Source organism: Bacillus rossius, chromosome 5 (assembly GCF_032445375.1).
Source record: "Bacillus rossius redtenbacheri isolate Brsri chromosome 5, Brsri_v3, whole genome shotgun sequence".
Classification (NCBI taxonomy): domain Eukaryota; kingdom Metazoa; phylum Arthropoda; class Insecta; order Phasmatodea; family Bacillidae; genus Bacillus; species Bacillus rossius.
The window spans coordinates 16756264-16771664 of record NC_086333.1 but is presented as its reverse complement, the minus strand read 5'-3'; the positions used below and the strand labels follow the sequence as shown (position 1 = coordinate 16771664).

Below are 15401 nucleotides of genomic sequence, written 5' to 3'. Positions count from 1 at the left end.
ACAGATGCTGGTTAAAATGCCTTGGACAAAGTGTCCTTTGTAGAAATTACTATGTGTGGTAATTATTTTAGTCGAAGTAATAATTAAATAAGACATGTAAAAATAGCGTGAAGGTTTTTATAATGTGTAAACAAATTAATGATAGGATGGATTTGTATGTAGAAATGGTTGTATACTACATCTCTTGAAGAACACTGCATGGTATATATAATGAAAGACTCTTGGGCTCAAGAAACTAAAATATAGGTGGAAAGGATGAAGCGGTTCCTATGATTAAATGAAAGGAACTTTGATGATTTTTGTTCTATATAATTAAATAATTTAATTGAGTTTGGGATGATGGGTTGAAGGATTAAATAATATAACTGGACACATAGGCTTTTACAGAAAATGAGAATGGAGCTCACAAGATCATAGATTGCGGGTAAATCACTGACAACTGAAATGTGGAAACGATATCATAAAATGAGTGATATTGATGCAGCTCATGGTAATATTGATGACAGCTATGATGATGATTTACATCTGTGATAATGACACGGATGCGAAGATATTAAGACTGCTAATAACAAATATGTAACGATGATGGCAGCCGTAGCACGCCGATCGTGACGAGAAACAAATATTGAAGGATGCTGATGGTTTCGGGAAGACTGAAACTATTGGAAGTATCAACACCTTGAAATGTGAAAATACACTCAAGCCTATATTTAGCAGATACTCCATACTTTGTAAAAATAATGGACTCCTAAAAAGGAAGCATGAAGGCGATGCAGACACTTCGACATCGACGATAACGAGTTTTTATACGGTAATCTGGGTGAAGACGATGCCTTCTACGGTGATTGCTACAGTGACTCTGAAGCTGGCGACGTGATCGAGGACTGTGATGCAGAACCTAAAGCTGACAAGACCGAAGAATGTGGTGGTGTCCTGAGACCGAAGCGATAGAAACGTCGTGATATAATAAATAAATCTGATCAAGCTTGTGATGATCACTGGCTCGATGATGAAAGTAACCCTGAGGTTGGTGTTAAAACGGAGGACAGCAGAGATCAGAATATTTATAATAAACGTGCAAGGATGATGGTGGCAGAAGAGATTGATTCCACATCATGGAAAGATCCAAACATATTGGTTGACCGGCTAAGACTGATGGTGGCATCTGTTCGTAGAGGAAACTACTCGCATATCGTGGAAGTATCGATCATACTTAAAGAACTTCGGAACGCTGGCTCCATACATTAATCATTTGATTAACTGTCATGTGTGTACTAATGAAAAATAAAATGAATTATTTATATTTTAAAAAAGTATGTTTTATTTCTTGTACCCTGATTTCCAAATAAGTCTGTGTTTCCGCTACTGTATGTGTGGTCGTTCCGTTTCCTGTGTGTACTGTGTGTACGTTCCGATTTCCTGTGTGTACTTTCGTTTTCCTGTTTGTACATTTCGTTTTCCTGTGTGTACATTTCGTTTTCCTGTGTGTAAATTTCGTTTTCCTGTTTGTACATTTCGTTTTCCTGTTTGTACATTTCGTTTTCCTGTTTGTACATTTCGTTTTCCTGTTTGTACATTTCGTTTTCCTGTTTGTACATCTCGTTTTCCTGTTTGTACATTTCGTTTTCCTGTTTGTACATTTCGTTTTCCTTTTTGTACATTTCGTTTTCCTGTTTGTACATTTCGTTTTCCTGTGTGTACATTTCGTTTTCCTGTGTGTACATTTCGTTTTCCTGTGTGTACATTTCGTTTTCCTGTGTGTACATTTCGTTTTCCTGTTTGTACATTTCGTTTTCCTGTTTGTACATTTCGTTTTCCTGTTTGTACATTTCGTTTTCCTGTTTGTACATTTCGTTTTCCTGTTTGTACATTTCGTTTTCCTGTGTGTACATTTCGTTTTCCTGTGTGTACGTCCCGTTTCCTGTGTGTACTGTGTGTACGTTCCGTTTTCCTGTGTGTACATTCCGTTTCCTGTGTGTATTGCGTGTTTTTTCCCTGTGGTTTTTGTTATGGTTGAATGTGTGTGTCGATCGTTCGTTTCATGTACATAGTAAAATTTTTTAATTGCTGTAAATTGTGTGCATGGTCAGAGCGGCGTCCTCCGCGCAGTGTTTCTTGGCGCGTCCAACGGAGAAATGATAGTAGCTTCCCCCTCCATGCGGTCCTGGAGGGGCAGGCGGGGCTATCGCTTCCGTCGGTGAGCGGAAATGCTCTTACGAATTTCTACTCCTTCCGCCTAAGACGCACACGCACGTGCTTTGTGGTCATCACCCACCGTATGCGTGGTATACATTCGTTTCCTCTCCTAGCACTGCTGAACTGTATTTATGTAGATGTTTTTATAAATGTAGAAAAAAATTTGTTTTATATATCCCTTTTTTATAAATGTACACCTAATTATTTTAAATATCAATTTTTTTTATTCGTGTAACTCTTTATTATTTTAAATATGAACTTTTTTATAAATGTAAATAACTTTTATATTGACGCTTTTCCCTGCTACTTTTTTTATAACTAATAGTATTTAAAGTGAAACAAGAATATTTAATATTTTTTTAAAACTTTAATTTAGTATAGTGATTGCGGATTAATATAACATACACACATAAATTGGATTAATTTTATTTCCAACAATTCCCCGTCCGGTACCAGACGATTACAGAGGACGCATTACAATGATGAAGTGTAGTTCATTACATATAGTTCTGATTGTATATTTTCTTTATAGTCTTACACACCACATATAAATTTTTATGGGTGATAAAAAATATAACACGTAATTTTGAGTCACTGCTGATTATGATTATTTAGTTCACACTTGATTCAAATAAAAAGTTTTGATATAGCTACGGAACAATAACTGACGCAACAGGAGTGACAAAACTTGAACACTGTAACTATTTCACGCTATACTTGTCGTCACGCAGATCACTGTTCTTCTGTGGACTCTGGTATGGAGCGATGGTTATCCGTACACTTCGACACGGGATGATGATGAGGTAGCGATGGCGACGGTGTAGACATTGCAGAACTTGACATTCGGCGTGATGCAATTGACGTTAGTGGCGTTAATGGTCTCGACGGTGTGGGAGATGACAAAGATGGAGATCCGTCACGAGATGTATCAGGCTCTCGGGCAGCACCAGCAATGGTGGTGTGGGACAATGACGCCTCACGTGATGGTTCATGGTTCACGAACTGACGAGAGCCCACCTCTCCTTACACTTGACGGGCTGACTCCACTGGTGAGTGGTCACGATCGGGGGATCGACCCCATGGCTCGTCTCGCAACCAGCGACGTCCCTGTCGTCTGCAGCACTCGATGGCATACCAGTTGTGAAGGTACGTTTCCTCGTCTTCTTCATCGCTCATATCGTCACTACGTATTTGCGTCGAGGACTCCAGCATCCATGGGTCATAGATTGATTTTTTCGTTGACATGTTAGTTGCTGCAAGGACCACGATGCTGGTGAGGAGGAACTGAGGCAAAAACTGAAGGCTCCCGGGTCCTGCGGCCGGTATTTATACTTTAAAAGGTAGAATAGGGGTGAGGAGGAGGGTAGGGGTGGGAATGACGTTAAGGTGAGGGAGGGAGTGGTGGAGGAGGGTGACTATTACGATGAAAAAATAATAATAAATTAAAAAAGGGGAGGGGTTGGTCGTCATGTGCGAGAAAAATAATTTTTTTAGGAAGGGGGGGGGGGGGAGTGTAAGTTCGAATATGCGTTGGTAAGAAGTGGTGGGGGTCAGTCTGCTAGCACCCACCATTGAGGAAGGAGCCTGTCGCCATTTTTAATTTTTTTTGCACTCACCGGGTTCGAACCGAGGACTCCAAACTCCGTGTCGTAAAAGTATATTTTTTATAAATATTTTATTAAAATTTTATTAAATTAATTTTTTTATAATTTTTAAAAAAATTTCATTAAAATCGGATAATAAATAAAAAAGTTAAAGATGGCGGCCGTAACGGAAATTGCAACGGTGACGTCATCATCCAATATGGCGGAAAACACATCACCGGAATTTTCTAGAACACAATGACGTAATCCAAAATGGCGGATCCAAGATGGCGGATCCAAAATGGCTGCCGGGGTCAAGGTCAAAGGTCAAGGTCACATCCATCCAAGATGGCCGCCGTGACGTCACAATCCAAGATGGCGGACACCGGCACCGGCACCACGCGCCGGCGCCAGATCTAGTTCCGGCTATTATATACTACTCAATGTCTTTTTTTTCCTTAGGATTTTCACATTAAATATAATGTTTATAACATATATTAAAAAAAAGTAAAGTGTATAAAGAAAGTAATAAAAAGTAATTCATTTTGCTCGTTCAAAGTTTTGTCAGTAGTACTTATATATTGGTGACAGGCTTTAAGACTGTGGTGCCTGTGCCGGGTCAATGACCGATTGCTCTGACGTCACGGCGGCCATCTTAGACTCAAAAATCCCTCAAAATGACTCAAAATTTCTAAAAATTTCCAGTTTTCGAGGGAAAAATTTCCGTTTCGAGGGGATATTTACCATTTTTAGTCCTTAAAAATACCAGCGGCTAGAAATGTCCATATTGTCTACAGCCTCCGATGAGCCTCTGACGTCAACATGGAATATATCATCATGGAATATGACGTCACCATTGCCATTTCCATTGCGGCGCCATCTTTAAAATCTTTATTTGTTATAAAATTTTAATAAAAAATTAAAAAATTAAATTTTAATAAAAATATTTAAAAAACATTCACCTACGACATGGAGCTCGGTGTTCTCGGTTCGAACCTGGTGAGGGCCAAAAAAATATAAAAGGCAACCGATCGTTCCCTCATGGTGGTTGCTGGCAGACTGATCCCCCACCACTTATGTCAATGTATATATACCTATATATATCGTCAGCTAGTATGACGTCATGTCCGCCATCTTGAATATCCGTAATTTTAATGATAGAAATTCGGGAAAAAATCCTAAATTCCTCAAACAATTCCATCATTAAAAGAATCATTGATTCGCACAGTTCATATCCTCGGTAAGATCCCTGGGTGATGCAATATTTTTATTTTATTTTATGTGTATATATCAATTTCAATCAATCATGATCAAAGTCATAAAATAAGCATAGTTTCCAAGTCAACCATCATCCTATGAGCCATTACGAGCGCCAGATAAAAATAAATTTAATTAAAAATACCAGAAAATGGTCAGGTTCGAGAAATAAAGCACCGCAAGTTATTTTATAAACATAATATTGATTACATACTTTCTGTTTTACTACAGGAACACTCCCGAAAGCCAGCAATCTTATAAACATTATGCCCTGCATAGGCGTGAAATGACTAATAATTAGCTCCAATCAGTTTGTACTAGACAGAGACCAACCAGAATCATTACATAGTCCTCCTCTTATTGACAGAGTTTCTAAATACCGTGTTTGACAGTTTGCTTCAAATCGTCAGAACTGTAAATTACTGCAGCCGATGTCTTGAATTTCACTATATCATCGAACGGATATGACTTTCCATGTATACAGTCCAACCTCAAGTTAAATTTCAAAGGTCTGTTTGTTGCTACTTCAACAGTAATCTCAATATATGTTCTGTCTGATATATTCAAGAAAAAAAGAAAAATGTCTGGCTACGAGTGCTCAATCGGGTCCGAATGCTGAATCAGCTCCAAATGCTGAATAAAATGCCAATGCTCCAACAGCACCAAAGCTCCAACAGCTCCAAATGTTCCAACACCGCCAAAGCTCCTAAATAAATTATATTCTGGTTTCCATTACCTTTCGCGGAGTTTAATAATCATTCACTCTACGATAAAATACAAGACAATATACCTGACCAACTAAATAAATACAGTGCCGCTATGCCTAACAAGAAAGTCTAGTATTTCATTACTTTGAATAACCTCTAAACCGTTCATGTATAAAGCCATCCATACATATAGACCAAGGTTTTTCGGACCGCGAGACCTGGTCATGAACAATTTCAGACATATAGACCAGTCTTATTCTAACCTCATGACCATCTTCGATGTCAGCTAATTATTCAATTAAACCCACGTAATATGTTTTACGCTTACAAGGAAACCAAGAATCCCTGAAAAATTATTTATGAAGACAAAATTTTTTGGACTAGAAAAAATTCAGAGCTACTACAGCATTGAATACGTGCAATTAACGAAACGTCACACATTTAACAAAATATCGCACTGAACACACAGTACACACAGGAAACGTAATGAACACACAGTACACACAGGAAACGGAATGATCACACAGTACACACAGTAGACAATGAATGAACACACACAGTAGCGCAAACACAAGCTTAGTTGGAAATCTGAATACAATAAATAAAACATTAAATTTTTATAATTTAAATCATCTATTGTGCCATTGCACATTTGTAGTAATGCGCATGCTCACTTTATCTATTTTATAGTTATTGTTTTAATTTTATTTTGTATAGCAAACTGGGAGCCAAAATTGTTTTTTATTCTTGAATTTGTAAATCATCTTTTAACCAACAATTTCAGCATAATTTATATTTATAAAGCACAAGTTTCTGTGTTAAAATTTTTATATTAGTTTTACAAAAAAATAATTTTACTTTTGTCCATAATGAATGTTGATTTGGGAAATCGCACTATAGTGTAACTCTATTTGTTTTACATGTGCAGTCTTTCATGTCTCAACTCTATGGTCTTCTTCAGTTGCACAAAATAATATGTCTTTTTTTTTTAAGAATGTCGGCCATGATGTAACTGTTCCTAGCTTCGGCCGTTTCTTAATCTCTTGACATCAATGTCTTAATTAATTCTCGGTACACCGCAAGTGTGTGTGTGCGGAAGGCGTGGGTGGCTATGGGCGCGATTACTTCGTGACACACAACTTCTTTGTCACCTGAGTCATGGTGCTCCTCAGTGCCTGATGCAGCTCGTCTAATCAGGAAAGATCTTCTTTGTTACTTTCTGCATGCAGAAGAGCAACCATGAGCCACCACATATCAAAAGATAAAATTTTAACCTAGCATTTTCAGCATTGTTTTGGACTAATAATTAATTTATTTATTTTTGAATTAACCTATGTAATTTTTAACCTATGTAATTCTTAACATCAAAATCAATGTGTTTAACTTAAGTATCTAAAGGGGCCCCTTATCTTAACATTAACTTTTACTATCAGTATGACTGTATACTCATCAATTGATATTAACCTTGTTATTGTTATTATTTAAAGTAAAAGAATTTAAAGAAAAGAAAATATAAGGAACAGAGAAACGATATTGTTGTATTCATTTAACTAAGGACCACTGTTTGTATTAATTTTGACTAGTATATATTTAACTATTTTATCCTGTAATATGGCCTCCCCAGTCGGCTCAAGGTTCTCATGATTTTCTACACGCCTAACAAGGCACCATTGAGCCCGTTCCCCATGCTTTCACTGTTGACCTCTGTGCCTCCTTGGTATTTGGCCAGGTTGAGGTAAATAGGGCGGCAGAGCTTGGTAGCAAAGCGTGGTTCTGGTGTTTTGTTGGTTGTGTTTTCACATGTGTAGATGTTTGTCTTGCATGTGTCCACCTTCAGATGTGCATGGCTTGGTTGTGGCAATAGTTATTTACTGTTGTTTTTATTGTGGTAGTTTTGTTATTTGTTATTTTCATTATGTCCTCTTCAATCATCCCTGAGTTCCTCATAAAGGACGAATTGATCTTTGAGTGTCAATTGCGTGGCATTTCATGTGAAAACGCCACAGTGGCACATTTGCGTAAAACATTGCGTTTGGCTCTTCAGAACAGCACTCCAGTTAATCATAACCTTTTGATAACAGTGAAACCTAATGAGGAGTATAAAACCTGCACGAGTAAGATACTAGTTTTACAGGAGTTGGTTACAAACTTAGATGATGAGAATTTTGCCGTAACACTCCCTCGTGTCAGAAATCGTTTGAATCACTTGAGTACACGCATTAAGTGTTTGCTTGAGGTTCGCACACCTAAACTGTCTGAGTTACAAGTTGCCTCACTTGAAAATATGATGGAGGAGATTCAGAATTTAGTTGAGACTGTCGGTAATGCTGAATCTCAGTTCTCATTATTGCGTGATGTAACACCAATCACATCCATGACAAATATTTGTGAACAGTTGAGTAGGGTGGCATTGCCCACTTCCACTGTCCCGAATCCACTTATTTCATCAGCTCCTGGTCCGTCCAAGGTAGACTTTGATCCTGTCGGCAACGTTTGTAGCCACCTTGACCTTGAACATTGACCTTGACCTTGAACTTTGACCTTGACCTTGAACTTTGACCTTGACCTTGAACTTTTACCTTGACCTTGAACTTTAAACATGACCTTGATATTTTACCTTGTCCTTGAACTATGTCCTTGAACTTGAAATTTGACCTTGACCTTGACGAACATCTTAGATCCACCATATTGTATTCAATACTCGCTACCATGAGTGATAGTTAACATATATCACCTGCTAGAGGACATTGCCATCATATTGTGTGTGTACTTGTATGATTTATTATTATACAATTATTATTACCTACTGGGGCGCCCACCATCTTGAAATTAGGGTGCAATATTGGAATTGTGTAATTATTCAGCTACAAATTCAAGCAAAATTTCAAAATTTATCAGAAAATAACCTATTAATTTACATATTGACTCGATATTTGGTTCGGTCTCTGGACGATGCAAAAAAAAATTAATTTTATGTAAAAATACCACAAAAGTGACAGGTTAGAAAAATAAAACACCAAAAGTTATTTTACAAACGTAACCTTTATTACATAATTTCTATTCTACTACAGGAACACTTGCGAAAGCCATCAATCTTAAAAACATTTAGGCATGCATAGGCGTGAAATGACTAATTCTTAGCTCCAATCGGTTTATACTAGACATAGGCCATCCAGAACCTTTACTGACATAGTCCTCTTCTTAACAGAGTTTCTGAATACAGTGTTTAACAGTTTGCTTCAAATCGTTAGAACTGTAAATTACTGCAGCCGATGTCTTGAATGCACACTTCTTCAGTTTGTCAACGAACGGATATAACTTTCCATATATACAGTCCAACCACAAGTTATTTAATGGACCGTTTTTTGCTACATCATCAGTAAGCTGATTGATTATGTCCTGTCTGATAACATGAAGAAAAGTACAAATGTCCTTCGACTCACTTATCGTATTTAGATACCTAATAGTAGTCTTTCAATGTTCCACGAAATCAGACTACGCCAAGTAGAAGCCATTATCTTTCTCCTGTAATGCACCGAACACAGTCTTAGTTTTAGTTATATGTCCAGGCACTAATTTATAATATTGTAAAAAATACAGAACTTCGTTAGGCAACTTCGCTGATATTAAACGGTGGCGTGTGAAGTGTAGCGAGATAAAAATGTTCTGGTCTACGATGGTTCACGTTAGGACATACACGATGGACTTTGGTACTGCGGCAAGCACTATGATGGCTCGCTATCTCGCATTTGTGAGCCCGACACACACGCACTTGGAGTAGCGGTGTTGGCTTTGGTGCAAAAAAGGTCTCTTGCGCTGGGCTTGCGACATCAGGAAGCGGAGTTGGGGATGGCTGTGTGGATAGACTGACTGAGTGCTCAGCTGTGGCATTCGCTAATCGGCCGCGGCGGAAGTCGGACCTGTAGTCCGCAAGTATGTTTGTGCATGGCGGAGGCCTGGGATCCCGAAGGCTCTGCCTGTAGGACAATAAACTTTCGACTTGTGGGTTTTAAATAGCTGGTTACCAACGATTAAAATCCTCAACTGGTTTGCGAAAACCTTTCGCAATTTCGACGGACCGATTTGTGAGTACAATCTGATCCATTTATTCTGGTGGTAGTCGGCTATTTTGGGGTTTCTGCATGGACATAAACTTAACTGCTTGATCATGCGGCAATATAATTTGAAGAACTTTTTAACAAGCAAATTTTTGTTTTGTATCGCGTGAATATATAGTATTAATAGTATTAATATGTCAGTCAGTGAGACCGCCTGTCGAAAGAGAAATTTTTAATGGTTCCCCAAATAAAAAAAACAAATTTAGCTTTGGTATATTAAAAATTGTATTAACATGTTTTTACTACCAGTCATTTGAGTACCTATTAATTATGGTTTGTAATAGCGTTTTTATTGCATGTTAGTTAATATGCTATGGATTCATTTTCGTATTCACATATTATTTTAAAATCTTAGTGCCAGGCAATTTAAGATTTTTTGTAACATAGTAAAAATGTGTACTGAAGTCATTTATTATATTTTCATAATATTTTATCACTACATTGCCTTTTTGGGAAATCATATTGGAAAATATCCATTTCACAGCATGATAGTTTTGAGAATGATAATTTAAATTGTCACGCTCAGAGTAGCAAAATAAATAGTAGTTTTAAAATGCTTTACGAAGGTTTTTCTTAGATCAGTCGGCCCAATTCGAATGCAAAGCCATTTGTTTATATTTACAGGTCTGCTTTTCAGCCAACCCCCATCGGATATATTTTAGTTAAAAAGGTCTTGCATACAATTTGCCAAATAATTTAAGGATTTTATAATATTTCATGCGGGGTGTATGGAGTCTGTTCTCGTCCTCTATGAAGAAGGAGAGCACACAAACTGCGCCACTCTTCTGGCGTTCGAATTGGGCAAAAGGATTTTACCATATTTTTAAAAACAATGTATGTAAATTAGATTGATAATTTGTAGAGAAAGGAAGTTATGTCTATTATTCCGGCCACTAGTTTAGCTACAAGTTTAGGAGTTTGAGTGCAGGCTCGAGGCCGGTGATTTTTTTATGGGCGATGGAAAAAATACCTTTTGTAGTTTGTTTGGTTTGGTTGTAGCATTTCAATTGGTTTGATTGGGGTCGCCGTTAGGTGGTCATGTTCAGAACTCGCCGGAGGGTGCTGTTTCGGGAGACTGCACTTGAAGTGTGGTAAAGGGTGGCGATGCTTCTAGGTGTTTGAAGGAGTGGATTTTTTTTGTTGGTTTGGTCGGTTTGAGTTTGGACTGGTTTGTAGTTTTAGAAGTTTCGTATGCTTAATCCTACAGGAATCGGAGAGAGACCGATGTAACTTCGAGATCCTCCAACATGCGTGTGGCAACTGCTCTTATGGTTAGTATAGACTCCACCTAAGTGAGTAGTAGTGTGGGATGATCTTTCTTGTGAATGAATCCCCGCTCATGTTTCATTTGTCAGCCCAGGATCAGATTTGGTAGGTCTCGTACTTAGTGGTAGTGCTCCTATCGCTTGGAGAAAGCTTGGAGGATTCCCTATCCCTGTAAAGAGCTGACGCAGTGGAGCGGTGATACAGCTCCAGGTTCCCTAGGTGACTGAAGAGTGCCATAATGATGTGGTGGATCGGGGTATGAGCCAGCAGTACTGATAAGGTCTAAGGGCGGAGGAAAGATTACACTACCTGGTTGGCTAAGTGAGCTAGGGGGCCGAGGTCGTGTTGAAACTGGGATGGGTAGCCTTAGACTCTCGTCATAGCCAACACTCTAACAGCTTTCCTGATTCACGTATACGGAATCAGTGGGCTGGCAACGAAGAGACAGTTTCATCAAGAACAGTAAAACAGACAAATACAACCATTTGTAGAAAGAAAAGAACGCTTGGGGTCCCCAGGTCTAAGAGCGCTTGGTTAACAAAGAAAAGGAGGAAGAAACCCCTTGACTTGTTCTATGTTAGCGCCGGGCACGCAGAGCGGCTGCAGGTCATCCCTCACGCCCAGTACTACCTGTTACAGTGCAAGCAGCTGGTGGCCTGTCCCGACGAAGACTGCAGTCACTCTGCCGGCCAACTGACTGTTCGAACCACGCACGCAGAGCTGCAGAAACTCATCCCTCACGCCCAGTACTACCTGTGACAGTGCAAGCAGCTGGTGGCCTGTCCGGACGAAGACTGCAGTCACTCTGCCGGCCAACTGACTGTTCGAACCACGCACGCAGAGCTGCAGAATCTCATCCCTCACGCCCAGTACTACCTGTTACAGTGCAAGCAGCTGGTGGCCTGTCCCGACGAAGACTGCAGTCACTCTGCCGGCCAACTGACTGTTCGAACCACGCACGCAGAGCTGCAGAATCTCATCCCTCACGCCCAGTACTACGTGTCTGTGTCGGCAGTGTCCGGCTCCCAGGGGCCCGCCGCCACGCTCTTCCCTGCCACAGATTTCACCGGTGAGTCAGTTGCCCTCATTCCTCCACTGCTCGAACAAACTCACTTGTGTCCATAGCGGTCTCTAACCACCTGGGGTCGACGACACTTACACAAGATACATGTCAGAAATATCTTACATATTCCATACATATGTTAGTTTAGTTTCGTCAACATAACATACATGTTGTCTTGTGTTATACTTGTATGTGAACTCTTAGTATAAAGTATAGGGCTCTATATAATAAAAGTACTAGTCAATAACTGTCCTACTTGTAGGATCATGTTGGTGAGGAAATGTCGGTATACCCATTTTATGGTCTTTGCTTTTTACGTCATCATGTACATACAGTTAACAATATTTTTTTAATAAATAGTTTTATGGATGGTTTTATTTAAAAAGGCTTATATAATTAACTTTAGTATCATTATAATACTGACAAATAAAATGAACTTCGTGTACTATTTTAGCACACAGCGTAATTATATATATATATATATATATATATATATATATATACAAAGTGGTTATACTTATATAAAAAGCTGCCTAATGGTTACATTTTGCCTGTTAAACTTCTTTTTTCTCCACCATTATTTATTATACACTAAGAAATTCCAGGAGGTTCTTTCACAGTACATAGGACTTTGTTTTAAAAACATAATCCTAACAAAAACAATTCTCCTTTTTCAAACTTTCTGTTCACTCTTTAAACAAATTGGTGTTTATTAGTTAAAATAGTCAATTCCGCTGTATTTATATACACGAAAACCAAAGTGTTGCTAGTGGTAGGATTGAGAGCAAGTTACATCGCAGTCACTATATGCACGCCTCGCTCTCACACCCCTAGCTGAGTGGTTTCGCACGTTAAAAACATGATGACATATTTCATTTCTGTTTTGCTATATGTCAATGGTGCAGAACACACTTCTAAATATTATTTTATTACAATATGATCTAATAGTAGGTCCGAGTAGAGGATCCATTAAATGGAGCATGCAGCCAGTCCACCATCATGACTGTGATGTCACAGCCACCTACTGGATGACACTAAACCTTGACTTTTTCTCCAATGGCCATCTAGGATTATCTTTATCCTGTCCGTCATTTTGGAATCTGCTATATTGCATACTGCCATTTTGAATTATGATGCAAGAACCACCATCTTGGAATCGAATTCCCCACTCCTGAATGTCCCACTATAGGTTATGATGGCATTGATTCTTGACCCCAGCCAGAGTCTTGAATTCCATTATTTATAATTATCAAGTCACCATATTGGAGAGTGATGTATTGTATGCCATATTGTTTAAATACATCACAGAAGCCCAGATTCTGATGTTACAGACGCCATCTTGTTTTCGTCTGCTGGATGTCCCATCTTGTATGACAACACAGCCACCATCTGTTTTTTTTTATTTGGAGGCTACCATCTTTGATAATATAATGTTCGCCATCTGACTTCAATTACCTACTAGCAATTTTATTGCCTTTATAGACATAAAATTAAAAATTTTGTACCAAATAAATAAGAAGTGGAGTGATTTGACCAAGAGAGCTTGGAACTGTAATATGTAAGATATATGCCTGTGACCACTTTTACCATTAAGACATATACCAGCCTGAGAATTAAATTAGGTAAATACCAAAATAACACATGTTCAGACATGTATTTTTTAAAATAACAATGAATAATAGCAGCACCTGTTGGTATCTCAGCCACAATCTTTGTAGTCAATGCTTGCTACTAGGAAAACTATTGTCATGTAGTGCTCACATAATCTGCTACATGTTGCTTATGCCATCTTTATTTTTAAAACTTGTTACTAGAAGTGATTGTGTCGTGTTGTGCATGAATCGTCCGCTAGAGGTAGCTAATGCCGTATTGGTTTATTTTTACCTGATAAAGTGCATCATGTCAACTAACATATCGTTTCCTATTTTGGCCATCATATTGAAAATTTTAAAATGTTAAACTGGTAATCGAAAAAAATTCCAAAAGTAATGAAGAAAAACCATTTATTAATATAATTATTCGATCGATTTCAGTGCTATGTTCAATCATTTTAAGCAAAAAATAAATTTAATGTCAAAAATATTTATTTGATGAAATATCTCTTCATTTTAATATGATACATTAAAGTGACAGGCACAAGGAAAAAACGATACATTTAACAAACATTATTTGTCATAATTTATTATTTACTACAAATACAAACAGGAAAATATTGAAGTCTTAAGCTTTCCTCGATTTCCGCAAATGCCACTCACGTATTCTATCGTGGTGGGAAGCCTCACCACTTGATCTAAATCGTACATTTCTTCATTTAAGAATATTCTCCTCCAAATACGTGTCAAAATAAACATTTGGCTGAATCTGTTCTTGGTAGAAGCCACCTCGAATTAACACATGGTCCAAATCTCCGAGGTAGTAGGTCCTAGGCTCCGATTCGCAATGAAATCTTTTTTAAGTCATCTTTCTGCTTGGAGATGCGCACGATGTCTCCAATGTTAGCTTTACACTATCGTGGAATTTTCCTCTTCCTGTTGGGAAAGACTGTTCAAAGCAGATGATAATCCTTTAAATCTTAAGGCTTCATATTCTTAGTAGACTGATAAGTGAAATTCTATCCTCTTATTAGTTTCTGCAAGGTATCCAGCAACTTCTAAATTCCGTTAGTCATGAACTGACACCACATATCAGTGCACAAAGTTCTGTTAAACCTTTACATTATACTGGCAAACACTTTTTTTTTCTTGGTGATTCGCATGATAATGACAATTTTTTTTAAATCAAACATTTATTCTTTTAGCTCAGGTGTGTGTAGAAATTTTAAACTCTCTGATAATTAATCTGACATTTGAGCTACACATTCAAGATTACAGATTCTGTAATCCATGAACTAAACTAGCCAAAAGACTAGCTCGAGGCGACCTGGACATAAATTCTCTTGACGAGAAGTGCAAGCAGCACGATATTGCCTGTTCCTTTAGCAAGAATCTGGAAACACGGCACAGAGCTTACGAGATATTAGCACAGGAAGTTTAGTCCATAAGTAAATCGTTAAATGCAGACATAGAAAAAAATAGTGATTTAGGAGTATCGAATTTCATTACTGCCAAGACTAAATTAGGAATAGGAAATCATCTTACTCGAGCCTGCCAAGCAAGGATAAAGCTTACTTGCGCAAGATTGGTGCATGTATGCGTATTATCAAGAAAAGATG

General features: G+C 38.1%; 1 protein-coding gene across 1 annotated transcript in view; it reads left to right on the top strand.

Annotated features, from left to right (window-relative positions):
• Window positions 1–11896, top strand: part of LOC134531616 (tenascin-R-like) — a 148749-nt gene extending 136853 nt beyond the window's left edge. The window contains exon 12 of the mRNA XM_063367370.1: window positions 11767–11896. Within this exon, the coding sequence (XP_063223440.1) occupies window positions 11767–11886 (120 nt within the window). The 3' untranslated portion in view covers window positions 11887–11896. The remainder of the gene's footprint in view (window positions 1–11766) is intronic.
• Window positions 11897–15401: the final 3505 nt, after the last annotated feature.